Source organism: Pleurodeles waltl, chromosome 6 (genome assembly GCF_031143425.1).
Source record: "Pleurodeles waltl isolate 20211129_DDA chromosome 6, aPleWal1.hap1.20221129, whole genome shotgun sequence".
Taxonomy (NCBI): domain Eukaryota; kingdom Metazoa; phylum Chordata; class Amphibia; order Caudata; family Salamandridae; genus Pleurodeles; species Pleurodeles waltl.
The window spans coordinates 301,543,046-301,564,692 of NC_090445.1; the positions used below are offsets into that span (position 1 = coordinate 301,543,046).

The 21,647-nt window shown below is 44.0% G+C and overlaps 1 protein-coding gene across 1 annotated transcript in view; it reads right to left on the reverse strand.

Annotated features, from left to right (window-relative positions):
- Positions 1 to 857: 857 nt before the first annotated feature.
- LOC138301918 (lectin-like) overlaps positions 858 to 21,647 on the reverse strand; it is a 314,703-nt gene continuing 293,913 nt past the window's right edge. Inside the window, exon 6 of the mRNA XM_069242382.1 lies at positions 858 to 1,483. Within this exon, the coding sequence (XP_069098483.1) occupies positions 1,404 to 1,483 (80 nt within the window). The 3' untranslated portion in view covers positions 858 to 1,403. The remainder of the gene's footprint in view (positions 1,484 to 21,647) is intronic.

Genomic DNA, 21,647 nt, shown 5'->3' on the forward strand with positions numbered 1-21,647 from the left:
TTCCATCTGGTAATATCATGTATTTTGGATTGCAGGTGCAGTTCAGCCTTGGCACTAGACCCCTGCCACGCCCTTCACCCCTCAGAACAAGGGGATCACACACACTTCCCCTTACCAACTCACAGCATCTGCTGGTGCTTGCACATTCCCTCCCTCAGCCTCACATTCTTCATCTGCAGAACTCTCTTACTTACATTTACTTTCTCCTCAGAGAAGGGGATGAATAGAAGCAAATTTCTCCCTGGTATGGGGATTTAGCTCAGGTAATTCCGGGCCCACATGGTATCAACACACATAAACCTAGCCATCTTCTGATGATCTGCTAAGGTTGACTGTTAGAAAGAAGTGATGCCTTAAAACACCTATCCTTTAAATTCCATTGATGTCGAGCAATTAACTAGTGGACAGGGGGTTTTCTCGTGTATCTTGGGTCTATTGTCAAGGCCTAGCCACAGTTTATAATCTAGTCACATGATCACCCTCGACAGGCCTCAGAGCCCCCTTGTGAGCGTGCATCACATTTTGATGACCACAGTTTTAGCACAAACACATTGAGTACAAGATTAAATTAACTGCTACTTCACATGTGGCTATGCCTCTGATGACTATAGATTCACTGTGCTGTCAGATCTCTCAGAACAACTGTACTAATATTGTCCTGTTGGCCACTCCCTGAGATTGCAAATATGCCCATATCTCGTTGTAAAACGAGTTTAGTTGTAGGCAGATAATGGCATCGTGTTACAGCGGGAACTCTACTGTTATACTCATTCAAAAAAATTAATTGGTTTATAAGTGTGAAGAGAATAAAGTTGATTCGATTGGAGAAGCATACTTTTATGATTTTTCAACATCTTTATTCTTTAAATTTTCTATTTTAACAATACGGCATACAAGTATTGAATTAATACAAACTGCAGTTTTGATTAACATATGTTCCCCTCTTAACCCTCAAAATGATTAATCAATTAATCAATGTGTAAAACCAAGGCTAATTGCAAGGCTCATCAGAGGTGGAGATTTTCATTGCATAGGGCTGCGTGTTTGTTTTAATTACAGCAGTGACTTCGCGATTTCGAATGTAACGTCATCATATTTGTAAAGAAGGCAGTCGACAATTCATATATGTTTAACTATAAAGAGTGACTCATTGTTCACATCAGATTCAAGTAGCTGAACCTTAAGTACAGCCTTTCACGTTCCATGTAGTGAAAGGTTGATATCATAGGCCAATAGAACACACGTCTTCGGTGCTTTAAGGTGGCACAATAAAGGCATGGATGTACTTATCTCTTCGTATCAGTGGATAATTTGTTACATTACATTGTAATAGATCGCTTATTGCAAAGCCTCTACAGCTCCTTCTTGACGTTCGTGGTAATGATCCTCCAGGACAGATTCCATCAATAAGGCCAAGATGTGGTATATTTGCAGAGAAATGGAAACATTTTTTCACAGTATTCATCATTCCAAAGACCGGCAGCTGTTAAAAAAGTACAGTATGTTTTATTGGTCATAGTTTTACAGACTGTTTGTGATTTCAGCATTGGTGGTGATGGTTAGCATGAACAGGAACTATGTATCTCCAATGAATTTGAAAAGCGTACTGGACATGTTCGTTAGATGGCTAGATACCACCTAAAGATTAGAGATAAGATATCAAAAAGCTTTCTACCCCAATAGTTTACCATTTGTTTCCGGTTATATGTTACCTCTGGCCATGTCAAGGGAGATAGCAGTATGAGGTCTCAATATTTTTTTTACAGTTTGTGGGGCAATTAAAATGTATAGGTTCATACAAACCCCTCAGTCTAAAAAAGCAGTGTAAATAAACATAAAACTATTATGATACCATTACAAAGATAATGCTAAAAAAAGAAGTGCCCAATTCTCAAATGTGAACTTAGACCTGAAGTCTAAGGTTCGACCTGATGTCCATGGGGCACTTCACAAAGGTGAACTTAAACCTGGAGTCTAAGTTTGGACCTGTAGTCTAACGGCCTAATTCACAAAGATAAACTTTGATTTGGGGATTCTTCTCAAAAGTAAAAATACATAGCCTGTTCTCTGACTAAATATATTGGTGTTAAATGAACCTGTAGATGTTAATCGTGTTCTAGTTAGTGGTCACCATGCATAGCTTTCTCTGCATCACCTTATCCCTCACACTGTTTCTTCTCCCTTGATTTATATTTTCTGCCTACTTTACTCTCATTTTTCTCATACTGTAGCCTATTTTACTTTTCTGCTTTCCATGACAACCACAATCTTAAAACCTACTACTCCATTTTGAGTACAGTTGTGTTGTTTATCAGACAGATTCCCCACTCTATCTCTCTCATTTCCTCTGTTCTCTCTCGCGTGAGGTCTAGCTCGTTATACAGCCCTCCTGAAGTGCTACATAAGCCACCAGTATATCGTACAACATGACTCTTGCGTTAAGTGTATCAGTGACTGATTGTCGGGTGGTCTGTGTTAACGGGAAACTATTGGTCTGTGACCATGGATGAATGTGTGCCTGGCCCTTGTGCATGTGTTTTATAGGCATTTTGATCTGTGTGTGCCTGGATGTCTGTAGTTGTTTTGTTCTGTTTGCATATTTGTAGGTATTTACCTATTTTGCAGTTTCAAATTGAAAGTTTAACCATATCCAAATTATCATCCTCAGAAGGATGAATGACTGTGATACCTTTGTCTGGGACTTGAGGTAATGACCTATAGGTTATAGCAGTCTCAAGGGGTCTCAATAAATGCCTGTTTAAAGAAAGGAAAGGAAAGACATGGAATTGGCTACATAAGGTGATTTTTCTGCTACCATATAAAATGAATGATTAAAATGTCTAGGTATACTGTCTACTACTGATGTATGTCTTCAGTGACGACGTTGAACCTGTTCAGCACAACACACATGAATCCCTAGACTGCAAGCCTAAACTTTTATCAGCAATAATGTAGCTATTGTTCTTTTTATTTTTACATTATTTTATAATGTATAATGATGCACCGATTTCAAATACAAGTTTTAAAAAACAAAACCTTGCCACTACTATACATCAAAAATATTGTAATTCTATTGTGCATATCATAATTTCTGTAGGCCTGCAAGAGAGCCAGGAATCACATCTATTAGGACTTCTTGGAGATACAATAGGCATGCATCGATGTTGTCCAGCTACTTGCCAGATTGCAAAAGGCCCCCATGCATAACATTAAAATGGCCAAGCAGAAGGAGACATAGAAAGACAGGGAAAGATGAAAGAGAAAGATAGGAAGCAAAAGAGAGGAAAGGCTGAGGGTAACGATAAAAACAAGAGGAAAAAAAGACCAATAGGGAGAAGCAAAGTCAGATGAAGACAGAGAGAGATGAGAAAATAGAGAGAATAGGAGAATAAGAGACAAATATATCACGACAGAGAGAGAGACAGAAAGATGAAGAGGTAGGGAAAGATGGGAGAGAGAGAAAACATGGAAAGGCAGAAAGATGATCAGGCAGGGATATACATCAGAAGAGACACTGAACAGCAGAACCAAAAAAACAGAAGACAAAATGATAGAAAGAAATCAAAAAAGTGAAAGGAGATGGCAGAAAAAGAAATGTGGACAGAGATGCTGATCTGGAAAGACAGATAAAGGTTAAGTCAGAATACGACACAGAGAGAAAGAAATACAGGAGACCTAATCATTAGAAAGACAGTGAGACATAGAAAGACAGAGAGAAAAGTTTAGACAGAGATGACAAGAGAAAGAAAGTCAGACAATAAAGACAGGGATAAGAAGAGGATTGTTAGGAGAAGCAGGACAAGAGAGGAAGAGATAGAAGTGAGAGGCAGAGAGAGAAAGAATTTGAGACCTGCAAGACAGAAAGTGAGAGAGGGAGAGCCAAAGGCATGGAGAAACAAGATTGAGAGAGCTAATAATGGAGAGATTGAGGAGAAACAGGAAGAGACAACTGTTTCTATTTTCATCTAGTTATTCTCCTATCTATAATCTATCTACCTATTTTGATTTGTTAATATATGTCTGTATCTCCATCATTGTCTAAGGGCCTGATTTAGATATTGGCAAACAAGTTACTCCATCACAACGGTGATGGATATCCCATTCCCCGAAATCTAAATCCCATTATATCCTGTGGGTTCGGTGCATGGGGTATTGTCACTATTGTGACAGGGTAACTCTTCCACAAATATCTTAATCAGGCCCTATATCGGTTTCTGTGTTGGTGTCTGTATCTATATCTATCTGTCTGTCTGTCCATCCGTCACCAGCTGTCTATCTATGTATATCAACCTGTTCATCATAATGATGGCCCCCCAAACAAATCATTGCCAGGACCACTAGAATGATGTGGCAAAGTTATTTAAATTATGTAGCAAACAAGGTGAATTATTCTGGTTTCTGGTAGTATTATGTTTGCCCTTTGGGCTAAAAAAAATTTTGTGGGCAAATTGTGAAATGAAGTAGCAAATTAGATGGCAAGCGTGGTAAATGAATAATTATGTTGTAAGCGCTGAAGCCACTAAATTGCAAAACTCTATTTATCCTTCCAATTGTCTTTTTAGCTCTTAATTCATGAACTGTAAACCGTAACATTTTATTTTCAATCAGTGCCTGTTGTTAGACGCACTTTGAATCACACAGGTGTTTCAAACCAACTCCTCAAAATACATAAGGGGTAACATAAGTGATATAGTCATTTTTTACCATTGCAGGGTTCTGATGGCATTCAACATTGAGTTTTAAGATGTCACCAAAACTCCACAATACCAGTATTGGACAATATTACACGTTCCTCAGATCTATGCAAAAAAGGAAACAGGGAACTCTGGGTAGTTCCCAAGTTCAGGTGGAAAGCAGCTTCTTTATATGCAGCACCATTCAAAACCACAAACACTATGGATCTGCTCACCTTGAATGACTGTTTCCTAACATAATTTTTAAGTATAGGTTTATCATAGTGCCGTTCATGACAAGTTAAAAGGTGCCAAAGCCTTTTGTAATTTTTCAGCAAAGTCTTTAAACATATCATTAGCTAGTGCCATCCGTGCCAATATGCAAAATGACAAAAGCCTTTTATCACTCCAGGCATTGTATTACACTTTGGATTGGTAAAATACCATTCAAGATAACATGTTTTATTCTTGTTATTGCCATTCACTGCCCCCTTTTCCTGTCGCTCTAAATCTATATAAATAACCATGTGCGGTAGTATCTGTGTCCTGGGAATATTTGGCCCTCAGATCCACGACAAGGGGGACTGCTATCTTGGTCTATTTGCATAACTTAGGAGAAAAGGTACACTGAGAAAGTGACTTACTCCCACGTTTCAAATAATCTGCTCCCATCCTCCTCCAGCGCATGGAGTACAGTCTGGACTCAGTGACCAGCACTTAGTCTTATTGCTTGAAGCCCAAACAGGAGAGTATTTCTCCATTCTTTAGAGGACACCTCTACCACATTGTGTTTCAGTCTGGTGAAAAAGCCAACATTTCTCAAGTTATAAGGGCGATGTATGATTTTTTTTGTCTCTTCCCAAAGATCACCTCTATTGTGTTTTTTCGAGATATCATCTGAAGTATAGTTTCAAGGGCCTGAAAGGATGCTTGGACAGATGGATGAGTGGTGACAACAGACAATTCCAAATTCATTGTGCATGGTGAATGAATGTTAAATGAATGTGATTCTTAATTGTGGGTTATGATTTGATGGATTGTGGACAGCCACCTGGTGTGCATTATGAATCATCGGTGAGATACAATTGCCTCTCAGTACATACTCCATGATTCATGAGGCTTCCTCGTCTCACTGTGATTGCATAGATACCACTTTGGTAATACTATCATCTTACTGTATCATCTAGTGCTCTGACTGTTTGAGCCATGTAAAACAACTAACTGAAATAAAATGGTTGTGCCCTTGGAAGGAGCAGAAGACTAGATTTCAGCAGGCCTCACTGTACACTATATCAAATGGAGATAACATGTAGGGTAACCAGATGTCACATATTTGCTGCAATAGTACCCTTTTTACCCCTTCGCTGCCAGGGCTTTTCCCCTCCTGTGGCGAGCCTTTTTTTGGCTATTTGGGGTAGTTCGAGATTAGGCCCTCATAACGTTTTGTTCACATATGCTACCAATGCCAAATTTGCGTCCTTTTTTACCAACATACTAGGGATTCTAGAGGTACCCAGACATTGTGGGTTCCCCTGAAGGAGACCAAGTAATCAGCCAAAATACAGTGAAAATGTCGGTTAAAAAAAATAATTGGAAAAAAGGGCTGCAGAAGAAGGCTTGTGTCTTTTCCCTGAAAATGTCATCAACAAAGGGTTTGAGGTGGTAACATCACCATCTTCCCAGCTTTCAGGAACAGGCAGACTTGAATTAGAAAACCCAATTCTTCAACACAATTTTGACATTTTACTGGGACATACCCCATTTTTAAAAGAAATTGTGCTTTTAGCCACCTTCCAGTTAGTGACCGAAATGGGTAAGAAACCAATGCTGGATCCCAGAAAACTAGCCATTTCCTAAACGTAGACAGAAGTCTGATTTCAGCAAGGGGTCATTTGTGTAGATCCTACAAGTGTTTCCTATAGAAAATAACAGCTGAAATAAAAGAATATTGAAATTTAGGTGAAATAAACAGCCATTTTTCTCCACGTTTTACTCTGTAACTTTTTCCTGCGATGTCAGATGTTTAAAAGCAATATACCATTACGTCTTCTGGCTGCGGGGATATATAGGGCTTGTAGGTCCGTCAAGAACCCTAGGTTCCCAGAGCCAATAAATGAGCTGCACCTTGCAATGGGATTTCATTTTATACCAGGTATACAGCAATTAATTTGCTGAAATATTAAAAGTGAAAAATAGGTATCAAGAAAACCTTTGTATTTCCAAAATGGCCACAAGATAAGGTGTTGAGAAGCAGTGGTTATTTGCACATCTCTGAATTCCGGGGTGCCCATACTAGCATGTGAATTACAGGGCATTTCTCAAATAGACGTCTTTTTTACACACTCTTACATTTGGAAGGAAAGAATGTAGAGAAAGACAAGGGGCAATAACACTTGTTTTCTTATTCTTGGGTCTTTCATGTCTCCTGATAAAAATGGTACCTTACTTGCATGGATAGGCCTAGCGCCCGTGACAGGAACTGCCCCAAAACACAAAGGGCACACATCACATTTTCACAGAGAAAACAGACCTGTTTTTTGCAAACTGGCTAGCTGTGGATTTTGGCCTCTAGCTCAGCTGGCACCTAGGGAAACCTAGCAAACCTGCGCAGTTTTGAAAACTAGACACCTAGGGGAATCCAATATGGGGTGACTTGTGGGGCTCTGACCAGGTTCTGTTACCCAGAATCCTTTGTAAACCTCAATATTTGGCCAAAAAAACACTTTTTCCTCTCATTTCGGTGACAGAAAGTTCTGGAATTAGAGAGGAGACACAAATTTCCTTCCACCCAGCATTCCCCCAAGTCTCCAGATAAAAATGGAACCTCACTTGTGGGGGTAGGCCTAGCGCCCGCGACAGGAAAAGCCCCAAAACACAACGTGCACACATCACATTTTCTTAAAGAAAACAGAGCTGTTTTTTTTGCAAAGTGCCTAGCTGTGGATTTTAGCCTCTAGCTCAGCTGGCACCTATGGAAACCTGGAAAACCTGCACAGTTTTGAAAACTAGACACCTAGGGGAATTCAAGATGGGGTGACTTGTGGGGCTCTGACCATGTTCTGTTACCCAGAATCCTTTGCTAACCTCATAATTTGGCCCAAAAAAACTTTTTCCTCTCATTTCAGTGACAGAAAGTTCTGGAATCAGAGAGGAGCCACAAATTTCCTTCTACCCAGCGTTCCCACAAGTCTCCAGATACAAATGGTACCTCACTTGTGGGAGTAGGCCTACTGCCCGCGAAAGGAAATGCCCCAAAACAATATCTGAACACATCAAAATGATCAAATACAAAACTACCTGTTTTTGCGTTGGGCACTTGCGTTTTTGGTCCTGGGCTCAGCAGCCTTCTAGGGAAACCTACCAAACCCAGACATTTCTGAAAACTAAACACCAGAGGGAGTCCAGTGAGGTGTGACTTGCGTGGATCCCCCAATGTTTTCTTACCCAGAACCCTCAGCAAACCTCAAATTTAGCTAAAAAATCAGATTTTTCCCACATATCGGTGCAGGATCACCGCACTGGGACAAATTTCATCCCACCCAATATTCTCCTCAGTCTCCCGGTAAAAAGGATACCTCATTTGTGTAGGTGGGCCAAGTGCTTGTGAAAGGGAAGAGCCAAAAACATGTCGATATTGAGGGGGAACCAAAGGGGGTCCAAAAGGGCAGTTTGCAAAAAAACATTTTTAGGCTTACAAGTGCAGCAGAATTTCTATCGGTATAGATAAGACAATGCTGGGTGGTAGGAATTTTGTGGATTCCAGCAGATTCCGGAAGGTTCCATTACAAAAACATGGGAAAAATATGTGATTTCCAGCAAAGTTGGAGGTTTGCAGGGTATTGTGGATACAAAAATGGTGTGGGGTGCATGTGAAACACACCACCCTGGAATCACCTAGATGTTAAGTTTTCAGATGTGTCTAGGTCTTGTGGATTTTTCTACATGGCAGCGTCCCAAAGTCCATAAAGTGCAGCCCTCACCATTCCAAGTGGGACAATTTTGAGAGTTAGCCAAGCTCTCATGGCCCAAATGTAAAACCAAAACCCAAAGTAATCAAACATCTTCTTGCTTGCTGTGGGATAAGATGTTTTAGGGTGCAGGGAGAGCTGAAAGACTGTTACCCCCTTCAGTTGGGGTGGAGACATAACCAGGCCCATACTGGTTGGTATCCACCACCCCAATATATATATATATATATATATATATATATATATATATATATTTTAATTCCCTTCCATCTAGTAGTCTTTCTGCCCCCCCTCTGGGTGTGGATCAGGGTAATTGCCCCATCTGCCCACTGGTGGGCAGAACAACTTTGGCCCCATTTATTTGGGGTGGGGGTATGGCCATACTCCCACCCTCTTATTTTGGAGAAAACAACTTCCCTGGTCTCTGGTGGGCTTTCTGCCCCCCTTTGGGGCAGATGGGCCATCCAAAGATAGGCCCATCGGCCCCCAAGGGGGGCAGATATGGCTAACAGTAATGTGCCCCCATGGGGAATGACCCTTACCCAAGGGGCTGCCCCCTAAAGAAAACACACACATACACACACACCAATCCCTGGTGCCTAAGTGGTTTCTGCCCCCCTTGGAGGCAGATTGGCCTAACAAAAATCAGCCGATTTGCCCCCAAGGGGGGCAGAAATGGTCTAAATACAATTTGCCCCCCAGGGGAGTGACCCTTGCCTAAGGGGTCGCTCCCCACCTCTAAAAAACAAAACAAACAAAAAAAACATTTTTTATCCCTGGTGCCTACAGGCTTCTGCCAACCCTGGGGGAAGATCGGCCTAATAACAATAGGCCGATCTGCCCCCGTGAGGGCAGAAATGGCCTAAAATAAATTTGCCCCCCCCTCCTTTGGGGAGCGACCTTTGCCTGAGTGTTCGCTCCCCTGGCTTGAAATTGGCTCCAAAAAAAATCCCCTGTGCCTAGTGGTTTCTGCCCACCTTGGGGGCAGATTGATCTAACAAAAATTGGCCGATCTGGTCTAAATACAATTTGCCCCCCAGGGGAGCGACCCTTGTCCCCATCTCTAAAAAACCAACAACAAAAAAAACAACAAAAAAATACATATATCCCTTGCGCCTAGAGGTTTCTGCCCAGGGTGGGTAGAAATGGCCTAAAATAAATTTGCCCCCCCCCCCCCGGAGCAACCCTTGCCTAAGGGGTCAGTGCCCTTCCGTGAATTTGTCGTAAAAAAAAAAAAAAAAAACTCCCTGGTGTCTAGTGGTTTCTGCCCCCCTTGTGGGCAGACTGGCCTCATAAAAATAGACTGAATGGCCTAAGTGTAACTTGCCCACTAGGGAGCTCCAAAAAAAACCAGAAAAAAACACACAAAAAATTATCCCTGGCGCCTAGTGGATTCTGCCCCCCCCAGGGGCAGATCGGCCTAACAACAATAGGCTGATCTGCCCCCAGGGGGGGCAAAAATGGCCTAAAATAAATTTGCCCCCTTGCCTAATGGGTCGCTCCCCTTCCGTGGATTTGCCGTAAAAAAAAAACAAAACTCCCTGGTGTCTAGTGGTTTCTGCCCCCCGTGGGGGCAGACTGGCCTCATAAAAATAGGCCGATTTGCCCCCAAGGGGGGCAGAAATAGCCTAAATATAATTTGCCCCCTAGAGAGCGACTCTTGCCTAAGGTTTCGCTCCTCAACTAAAAAAAAAAAAAAATACACAAAAAAAAATGATCCCTGGCGCCTAGTGGATTCTGGCCCCCCTGGGGGCAGATCGTCCTAACAACAATAGGCCGATCTGCCAATGGGGGGCAGAAAAGGCCTTGAGAAATATTGCCCCCCTGGGGAGAGACCCTTGCCCAAGGGGTTGCTCCTCTTGTGCCAGTTTCATTTTTACAAAACATCCCTGGTGTCTAGTGGGCATTTCAAAAGCCAGAACGCTATACAATCCGGCTTTTGAAATGCTTTGAGAGACTTCAAAGGGAAGGAAATTCCTTTCCTTCCTTTTGAAGCCTCTCAGGACCCCATCACATGATTGGAAGAGAAATGCTCTTCGGATGCAATGGGGAAGTAGCCTCTAATGAGGTTAGCGCGCAAATGCGCGATGATGTCATCAGATGTCACTGGGTGGGGTCAGGGGGGGTGGGGGTGGAAGGGGAAGGGTAAGGGCTTCCCCTTCCATGCCTGCCTTTTTAGCCTCCCTCTGTGCTCAGTGCCGAGGACATAATGGTTACGTCCTCGGTACATGAGCACTGTGCCGGAGGACGTAACCATTACGCCCCCAGCACAGAAGGAGTTAATTCCATTTGTCCTTGTGTCCTGACATTCTTCACTAAATGGTTTGGTGAGGTCTGAAGAGCACAAAATGTATGTGTCTCACTCATCTATCAGACCTTAAGTCATACTCAGCAAGGTAAGAGGACAGGTATCCATCTACTGCAGCCCTAGCAATTTTCCTAGGTGTTTGTGTGACTAGCTGCTCTAGTCTAGTTCTTGTCTTGGCATTCTGGTACTTTTAGTCTTGCTGATCATATTGTAAAATGAGGGCTCAAAGTCACAGAATGAAAAGACAAAAACTGGTGTTGAGTGCCTAGTCACATATGAGTAGAACTGCTGCCTTTTGTAACCATTGCTGCAAAAAAGGGGTAACAGGGGTGAAAACTGAGCCTGTCAAACATTTGTGCCTTTGACTTTCAAGGTATCCTATTGCATTGATGTTTTGTTTCATGGTATGTTTACAGAGTGTTAGATCGCTGGTGAAAATGGCTAAATATAAGCACACAGAAAGCCAGCTCAGGCATTATACTATTCCAGGCTCAGCAGATTTCCACAAACAAGGTTAATTTATTTTTTTAGCATTCCATTACAAGAAAATCAATAGTAATGTCCCTGGAGATGTGTAACAGCATAGTGCCTGTGCTCTCAATGACTCATAGTTCTATTCCTATGCTACCACATACTGCCTGTCCTAGTTTTAGAAGCCTGGTGATCATACAACTAGAAGAAATAAATGTTGTCTAAGCCCTACTGGGAAAGTCAGTAACAAGATTGTGACAGGCAAACTCACCATACTTGTGCAACTCCTCCCTCACCTAGTACACAGACAGGATCTAGTCAGTGCTCACTCTGAGACAGTGATTGTAGGTTGGGCCCCCCGGCACAATTTTTGGGGATTGGTACTTATTTTGCCTCAACAGATTTTAAGTGAGGGCAAGAAAATCAACAACACTGTAGGGGGAAAGAAGGATGCAGAGGAAGATGGAATAACAGTGACAAAGGGAGAAAGCAGGGTTGAAAAGAAATGTAAATGGGTTTTGTTATTTGGCACCCCAAACTTTCTTAGCTCTGGTTGTGGACTTCTGAGTAAAATATTGTGCCCAGCAATTATTAAGATACAAAGTATGCACTGGATTGAGCTAATATCAAAGAATGTATTTTGTTACAACTGTAGGCCTCTGAACACCACATAAGAGCTTCTGAGCATTCTAAAGATAACACAAGTTTGAAAAACAGCAGAGCAAGCCATGGTGGGAGTGGGCTTTGGCAAACAATTCAGTGACACTACCTGCTGCTTCTGGTTGCAGTGGTGAAAAATAGATGTGGGCGAACCACTAACTGTTTCAGCCACACTTGTGCTAGATGATCTTTATTGTACCTTCTACCACCACTCCTGCTTTGAGCCAGGCACTGAGAATTAAAGCCAACGTATTAGCCTTTGCTGTAAAACTGGTGAGGTAAACAAAACTTTCTAGTGGCTATTATGAAACTACCAAACATGGATCATTCTTAGCTTCTTCACATGACCAAATTATATGATCCTAGGCAAAGACTGTTTCACAGTGCCAAACCTTTTCTTATTATCACATAACGGAACACCTTCAAATATGTGAGCTAAGTATGTGCGTTATAAAAAAAAAACTACTGTGTTTGATTGAGTAGGTCATAATGTTGCTACACAAACAAAAAGAATATAGGGCACACATGACAAATGACTGACCTCTCAATGTTTACTATTGGCATTGTCATCTGGCCATGAGGCAGTAATGTTTTACATTGAAGTTTTAATAAATGCCTCTAAATTCAGTGATATAATCAGATGTTTTAAATGGAAGCTCTTCTGCTTTCCAGAATTAAGAAATAAAGTCACAGCATCAACCATTGATGTAAAACAGACAGATGAGCATTAAGATACTCTTGTCTAGCTTCTAAATTGCCCAATGTAAAGCTATGAAGCCTGAGATCAATCGCAGTTTCTCCACTTGATCAAACTTTCCAAAAACCTCTTGAGCTTGATTTACCTTAATAGGCCATCATGGTGCTCCACCCATAACAACATAGGGGGCATGTGACAACGGACTCTTAGGGCCTGATTAGGTGTGCGGCGGCCGGTTTTCACTGTCCACCGAACTTCCAATAGGAAAGGTTGTTGCCACACTGGCTACCTCCCTGCTGTACCCATTAATAGTTTTCTGCTAGGCTGGCAGGTGCCTGCTAGCTCCTGTAGCACTTAGAGGAATCAGGCAGAGGCAGCTTTGCAGCTCTGTGCCATGTAGGAGGCTGGCCTGGCTTATAGTGGGTACCTAGTGTTACTTACAACCTGTGCCAGGTCCAGTTATCCCTTATTAGTAAATTAGCTTAAGCTGATAGAGGTAGCTATAGCAGAGCAGCTTAGGCTGAACTAGGAGACATGCAAAGCTCCTACTATACCACGTATGTCACATAGCACTATATCATAAGAAACACAATACTCAGAATTACTAAAAATAAAGGTATTTTATTTTATTGACAATATGCCAAAAGTATCTCAGAGGATATACTTCCTTAGGAGGTAAGTAAAATACACAAAATATACACACAGACCAAAATCAGGTAAGTAAACAGTTGGTAAAATAGTGCAAACACTATGGAACACAAAAGGATGCAATAGGCCTAGGGGCAACACAAACCATATACTCTGAAAGTGGAATGCAAACCACTAAGAGACTCCAGGCCTAGGGTAGTGTGTACAGGGTCGCTTGGAGTGTAAGAAAAGACTAAGGGTGTCCAAGATACCCCACCCCAAGACATAGAGTAACATTACTCTACTACCCCAGAAAACAGTCGAGATAGGGGTTTCTGCAAAGACAACAATTGACTGCAAAGCACTGAAGATGGATTCCTGGACCTGAGGATCTGCAAAGGAAGGGGACCAAATCCAAGAGTCATGCAAGTGTCCAGGGGGGCAGGAGCCCACTAAACCCCGGATAAAGGTGCAAAAGGGCTGCCTTCGGTGGAAGAAGCCAAAGATTCTGCAACAACGGAAGGTGCCAGGAACTTCTCCTTTAATCAGAAGATGTCCCACGGCGTGCTGGAGGAAGCACAGAAAGACTGCAAACAAGCTTTGCTAGCTGAAAGAGTCATGGTTGAAGATAAAGGGTGCTGCCAGGGCCCAGGAAGGACCAGGAAGGACCAGGAGGTCACCACTTGGATGAGGAGACAGAGGTGGCACCCAGCAATACAGGGAGCCCATGCAGAAGAAATCTGAGCACAGCAGACGGCTCAGCAACACAAAAGAGGGTCCCACGAAGCCGGAGTTCAACTCAGTCAGTTGAGCAATGCAGGACGGAGTGCTGGGGACCTGGGCGGTGCTGTGCATGAAGAAATCCTTGCAAGAGTGCACAGAAGCCCTAGAAGCTGCAGTTCACGCAGTACACAGGATTACTGTCTGGCGTGGGGAGGCAAGGACTTACCTCCACCAAATTTGGACAGAAGGACCACTGGACTGTGGGAGTCACATGCATCCAGCTCCTGTGTTCCAGGGACCACGCTCGTCGAGATGAGAGGGGACCCAGAGGACTGCTGAAGCAGAAGTTTAGTGCCTGTGGTAGCAGGGGGAAGACTCCTTCAACCCACAAGAGATTTCTTCTTGGCATCCAGTGCAGGGTGAAGGCAGACGGCCCTCAGAGCATGCACCACCAGGAAACAGTAGAGAAAGTCAGCAGGAGTAGGCGCTACAATGTCGCTGGTAGTCTTCTGGCTACTTTGTTGCAATTTTGCAGGCATCCTGGAGAAGTCAGAGGTCGATCCTTTGCAGACGTCGAAGAGAGAGATGCAGAGGAACTCTGGTGAGCTCTTGCATTCGTTATCTGAAGAGAAACCCACAGGATAGACCCTTAATAGCCCTCAGAGGAGGATTGGCTACAGAGAGAGGTAAGCACCTATCCGGAGGGGTCTCTGACATCACCTGCCGGGAACTTGCCACTCAGAGGTCTCCATTGTGCCCTCACACCTCTGCACTCAAGATGGCAGAGGTCTGGTACACACTGGAGGAGCTCTGGGCACCTCCCCTGGGGAGGTGCTGGACAGGGGAGTGTTCACTCCCCTCTCCTTTGTCCAGTTTCGCGCCAGAGCAGGGCTGTGGGGATCCCTGAATTGGTGTAGACTGGCTTATTCAAGGAGGGCACCATCTGTGCCCTTCAGAGCATTTCCAGAGGCCAGGAGAGGCTACTCCTTTCAGGCCCTTAACACCTATTTCCAAAGGGAGAGGGTGTGACACCCTCTCTCAGAGGAAATCCTTTGTTCTGCCTTCCTGGGACTGGGCTGCTCAGGCCCCAGGGGGACAGAAACCTGTCTGAGGGTTGGCAGCAGCAATAGCTGCAGGGAAAACCCCAGAGAGCTAGTTTGGCAGTACCCAGGGTCCATGCTGTAGCCCCGGGGATGCATGGGATTGTCCCCCCAATACCAGAATGGTATTGGGGGGAAAATTCCATGATCCCAGATATGTTACATGGCCATGTTCGGAGTTACTATTGTGACGCCACACATAGGTATTGACCTATATGTAGTTGACACGTGTAATGGTGTCTTCGCACTCACAAAGTCCAGGGAAATTGCCCTGAACGATGTGGGGGCATCTTGGCTAGTGCCAAGGTTCCCTCAAACTTAGTAACTTTGCACCTAACCTTCACTAAGTGAGGGTTAGACATATAGGTGACTTATAAGTTACTTCAGTGCAGTGAAAAATGGCTGTGAAATAACGTGGACGTTATTTCACTCAGGCTGCAGTGGCAGTCCTGTGTAAGAATTGTCTGAGCTCCCTATGCGTGGCAAAAGAAATGCTGCAGCCCATAGGGATCTCCTGGAACCCCAATACCCTGGATACCTAGGTAGCATATACTAGGGAATTATAAGGGTGTTCCAGTGTGGCAATCAGAATTGGTAAAATTAGTCACTAGCCTTCAGTGACAATTTTAAAAGCAGAGAGAGCATAAACACTGAGGTTCTGGTTAGCAGAGCCTCAGTGATACATATAGGCACCACACAGGGAACACATACGGGGCACACTTTATGAGCACTGGGGTCCCAGTGACAAAGGCAAAAACAAACATACATACAAGTCAAAATGGGGGTAACATGCCAGGCAAGATGGTACTTTCCTACACAAATCCCCCCCTCCCCCCAAACGAGGGACAATAAGGCTAACCTTGCCCAGATGAGTCTTCATTGTCTAAGTGGAAATATCTGGAGAGTCCATCTGCATTGGAGTGTATACTCCCAGGTCTAAGTTCCACTGTATAGTCCATTCCCTGTAGGGAGATGGACCACCTCAACAATTTAGGGTTTTCACCTTTCATTTGTTTCAGCCAAAATAGAGGTTTGCGGTCTGTCTGAACAACAAAGTAAGTACCAAACAGGTATGGTCTCAACTTTTTCAGTGCCCAGACCACAGCAAAGGCCTCCCTCTCTATGGCAGACCAACACTTTTGTCTAGGGGTCAACCTCCTGCTGATGAAAACAACGGGTTGATCCTGGCCCTCAGTATTAAGCTGTGATAGCACTGCCCCAACCCCCAATTCAGAAGCATCAGTCTGGAGTATGAACTTTTGGGAGTAGCAAGGGTGTTTTAGGACAGGTGCAGAGCACATGGCCTGTTTGAGCTCATCAAAAGCTTTTTGACAGCTAGCTGTCTACAATACCTTTTTAAGCATCTTCTTACTAGTGAGATCATTAAGAGGGGCTGCAATGGAGCCATCATTCTTAATAAACCTCCTATAGTACCCTGTGAGGCCTAAGAAGGATCTCACCTGGGTTTGAGTTGTGGGGGGAGTCCATTCCATAATGGTTTGGATCTTCCCCTCCAGTGGTGCAATCTGTTCCCCACCTACAGGTGGACCAGGTGATCATCCCAAGTGGAGCTAAAGACAGCTATATCATCTAGATATGCTGCACTAAAAGCTTCCAACCCTTGCATGACTGTGTTCACCAACCTTTGAAAAGTGGCAGGTGCATTCTTCGGACCAAAGGGCATCACAGTGAATTGATAGTGCCCTCCAATGGTTGAAAATGCAGTTTTGGGTTTGGCATCTTCTGATAATTTAATCTGCCAATACCCTGCAGTTAAATCAAAAGTGCTTAGATACTTGGCAGAAGCCAGTGTATCTACTAGCTCATCTGTATGAGGCATGGGTATAGGGTGAGCATCTGTCTTGGTTACTTGGTTGAGTCCCCTATAGTCAACACAAAACCTCATCTCTCTTTTACCATCTTTAGTGTGAGTTTTTGGGACAAGCACAACTGGGCTAGCCCATGGGCTTTCTGAAGGCTCAATCACTCCTAAGTCTAACATTTTCTGAACCTCTTGTTTAATGCAGTCCCTGACATGGTCAGGCTGCCTATAAATCTTACTTTTGACAGGTAAATTGTGTCCAGTATTGATTGTGTGCTCACACCAGGTAGTCGTACCTGGTATCAGTGAGAAGAGTTCAGAAAACTGACTTAAGAGATTCACGCAGTTGTCCTACTGCTCAGCAGTAAGGCAATCTGCCAATACCACTACCTCCACTAAGCCATCACCTTCAGTGGTGGAGAAGAGATCAGGGAGAGGGTCAGTCTCTTCTTCCTGTCCCTCATCAGTTGCCATGACCAGGGTGAGATCAGACCTTTCATAAGGTTTTAGGCGGTTGACATGGAGCACCCTAAGGGGGCTCCTGGCAGTGCCCAGGTCTACCAGGAAGGTAACCTCACCTTTTTTCTCAACAATGAGATGAGGTCCACTCCATTTGTCCTGGAGTGCTCTTGGGGCACAGGCTCCAATACCCACACCGGCTGTCCTGGGTGGTACTGGGTCAGAACAGCCTTCTGGTCATGCCATTGCTTTTGCAGCTCCTGGCTGGCCTGATGATTTTTATTGGCCTTTTTCATGTACTCAGCCATTCTAGATCTTAGGCCAAGTACATAGTCCACAATGTCCTGTTTAGGAGCTTTTAAAGGTTGTTCCCAACCCTCCTTAACAAGTGCAAGGGGACCTCTCACAGGGTGCCCATAGAGGAGTTCAAAGGGGTTAAAGCCACTCTTTTTTGGGGACATCCCATCTCCTTCTGAGTTTTTCAGGGAGTCCATTATCACACCTTTGAGAGTTTTATTAAACCTCTCAACCAGACCATTTGTTTGTGGATGATAAGGAGTAGTGAACTTGTATGTCACACCACACTCCTTCCACATTGCTTTGAGGTATGCAGACATGAAGTTGCTACCTCTGTCTGACACCACCTCCTTAGGGAAACCCACCCTGGAAAAGATTCCTAGGAGGGCCTTTGCCACTGCAGTAGCTGTAGTGGTCCTTAAAGGTATTGATCAGGATGCCTAGTGGCATGGTCTACTACCACCAGGATAAACCTATTGCCTGAAGCGGTTGGAGGGTCAAGATGGCCAACTATGTCAACCCCTACCCTTTCAAAGGGCACCCCAACCACAGGAAGTGGAATTAAGGGGGCCTTTGTTGTGCTACCAGTCTCGCCACTGGCTTGGCAGGTCACACAAGAGCGTCAAAACTCTTTAGTGTCCTGACATATTGTTCTGACATATGAAGGCCAGTGAAGCAGGGGAACAAGCCTGTCCATAGTTTTACTCTGGCCCAAATGCCCAGCCAAAGGAATGTCATGTGCCAAGGTAAGAAGAAACTCCCTATATTGCAAAGGGATGACCAATCTCCTGGCAGCTCCAGGTTTAGGGTCCCTTGATTCAGTATAGAGGAGGTTGTCTTCCCAATACACCTTATGGCTATCACTGACATCCCCATTCTGCTGTTTGACAGCTTGCGGGACAGGTTTGCTGTGCCACACTCAGTTCTTCCCTAGCAGGCCCCCCTGCACCCAAAAGCTCAGCAGTGTCTGCTGCCAGCTCATCTGGTGTAGGTTCTGCTTCAGGGAGAGGATTCCTCTTCCTTAAAAGGGAGGGGAGGTATAGTGGGCAGGGATTTACCCTTTCTACCCCTAGCTTTTGGGATAATTTGGTCCATTGTTCCAGGATCCAAGCTTTCCTGTCCTTTTTGCTTTTTGGCCTGAGCCCTTGTCAAAGCAAAAATATGCCCAGGAATGCCCATCATTGCTGCATGAGCCTCCAACTCCACTTCAGACCAAGCTGATGTCTCCAAATCATTGCCTAGTAAGCAATATACAGGTAATTCAGTGGCTACCACAACTTTATTTTGACCAGTAACCACCCCACCCCCCCACCAGTTGAGATTCACAACAGCCATGGGGTGGCTAAGTGTGTTAGTGTGAGCGTCAGTCACTTGGTACTGCTAACCAAATAGGTGTTGATCAGGGTGAACCAGGTTCTCTATAACCATAGTTACACTGGCTCCTGTGTCCCTGTAGGGCTCAACCTCAACACTATTAATTAGGGGAAGTTGCTTGTACTTACCCATATTAAGGGGAGAAGCAACCAACGTTGCAAAATCAAATGCAACCATCAGAGACTAAAACAGCCTCTGTGGTCTCCCTAATGAGACTAACCCCAACTACACTGCCAATAGTGAGCCCAGCTACACCCTTGGATTGGCTATTTGTAGTAGACTTCCCATCACCACTGTGTGGTAGTGGGAGCCTTGGTGTTTTTCTTTGGACAAGTGGAATCACTTGCCCAATGGCCTTTTACTTTACATAAATAACACCATTGCTTTTTCTGATTGTGAGAAGAGGATTTGGACCCACCACCCCCAGAGGATTTTTGTGGGCCTGATGAAGCCTCAGAATGTTTTTTATCTTTGTCCCCACCCTGGTCAGAAGACTTACCATCCTTCTTCTTGCCATCCTTGTCACCCTCTGTATGAACTTTTCTGTTCACTCTTGTTCTGACCCATTTGTCTTCCTTCTTTCCCAATTCTTGGGGAGAGGTCAGATCTGAGTCTACCAAGTATTGGTGCAACATATCAGACACACAATTGTTCAAAATATGCTCTCTCAGGATTAGATTATACAGGCTTTCATAGTCAGTCATCTTACTGCCATGTAACCAACCCTCCAAGGCCTTCACTGAACAGTCTACAACGTCTGTCTAGTCTTGAGAGGACTCTTTTCTGGTGTCTCTGAACTTAATCCTGTATTGTTCAGTGGTTAAGCCAAATCCATCCAAGAGTGCATCCTTCAAAACTTTGTAATTGTTAGCATCACTTTCTCTGACAATAAGGAGCCTATCCCTTTACCAGTGAAAGATAGCCACAAGATAGCAGCCCACCGCCTTTGAGGGACCAACTGTACCACATAGGCCCTCTCAAGTGCAGCAAACCACTTGTTAATGTCATCCCCCTCCTTGTAAGGGGGGACTATCTTATGCAGGTTTCTGGAATCTTGCTCTCTAACAGGATTGCTATCAAAAACACTGCTCCTGCCAACATGAGGAATTTACCCCAATCTCTGCCTTTCCCTCGCTACATCCAGAGATTCCCTGTTTAAGGCCAGCTGCTGGTGTTTAAGCTTCAGTCTGGCCTCTTCCAACCTCAACTTTCTGAGTTCCCTTTCCATGAAGTTATCCTCAGGGTGGGAGGCTTGGGAATTGTGAGATACAGAGGTAATGTGGGTATTGGCAGAGATACCTGTCCCTAACTGGCTGGGCCCTAGTAACCTGGCCTTTAGGAGTGAAAGGTGCCCTACTAGTGTGTGACCCCCTCCCACTACCAGTGTCACTAGGTGGCCTGTTAGCTGACAGGTCCTTGGACGAACCCTCCCCAGCCTCCTCAGGGGACTCCTCTGAGTCTGGCTAGGCATCCCCCTCCTCTACCTCCTGATCCTGGGATGGGCCAGACTGGTTCTGGTCACTTTCTAGGAGAAGGCTAAGGAGAAGATCTTTTGTAGGATTCTTACCAATTGCTAAACCTCTTTCAATGCAGAGACCCCTTAAACTTTTAAAGTTTAGTTTCCCATATGTTGCCTGGACAACTGTGGGAGTAAGCTCTACTGCAGACATGGCAGAAAAGGTTTAGGACAGAGGGATAAACATTTTTAGAACTTTTTTTTAAAGAACAGAGAAAAAACTTTTTCTAACTTTTGAAAACTTTTCAGAAACTTTTTAGAGAAGGAAAGTTTAAACTGTTTAGGTTACTGTGTATATTCTGAAGTATTTGGTATATGTTTTTCTTATGAAAAGCACCAATGACAAAGTGGTAAAGCAGTTACAAGTACTTATCCCACCGCTGCACCACCAATGTAGGAGGCTGGCCTGGCTTATAGTGGGTACCTAGTGGTACTTACACCCTGTGCCAGGTCCAGTTATCCCGTATTAGTAGATTAGAAGTGTTCTAGCAGCTTAGGCTGATAGCGGTAGCTATAGCAGAGCAGCTTAGGCTGAACTAGGAGAAATGCAAAGCTCCTACTATACCACTTATATCATATAGCACTATATCATAAGAAACACAATACTTAGAATTACTAAAAATAAAAGTACTTTATTTTAGTGACAATATGGCAAAAGTATCTCAGAGTATATACTCCCTTGCGAGGTAAGTAAAATACACAAAATATACACACAGACCAAAATCAGGTAATTAAACAGTTAGAAAAATAGTGCAAACACTATAGAACACAATTGGATGCAATAGGCCTGGAATTAATTTTTGGGGGAGCAAGATGGATGTCATGTAGCTGAAGGCCGCCTTGCTTCGCCCACCTTGGACGCCGGCAGAGTGCAGAGCGTGGAGCGGCTAAGGAGAAGCCGCTCCCCATGGATCGTGCCCCCGGCTTTCTTCCCTGAGATGGACCTACTCCG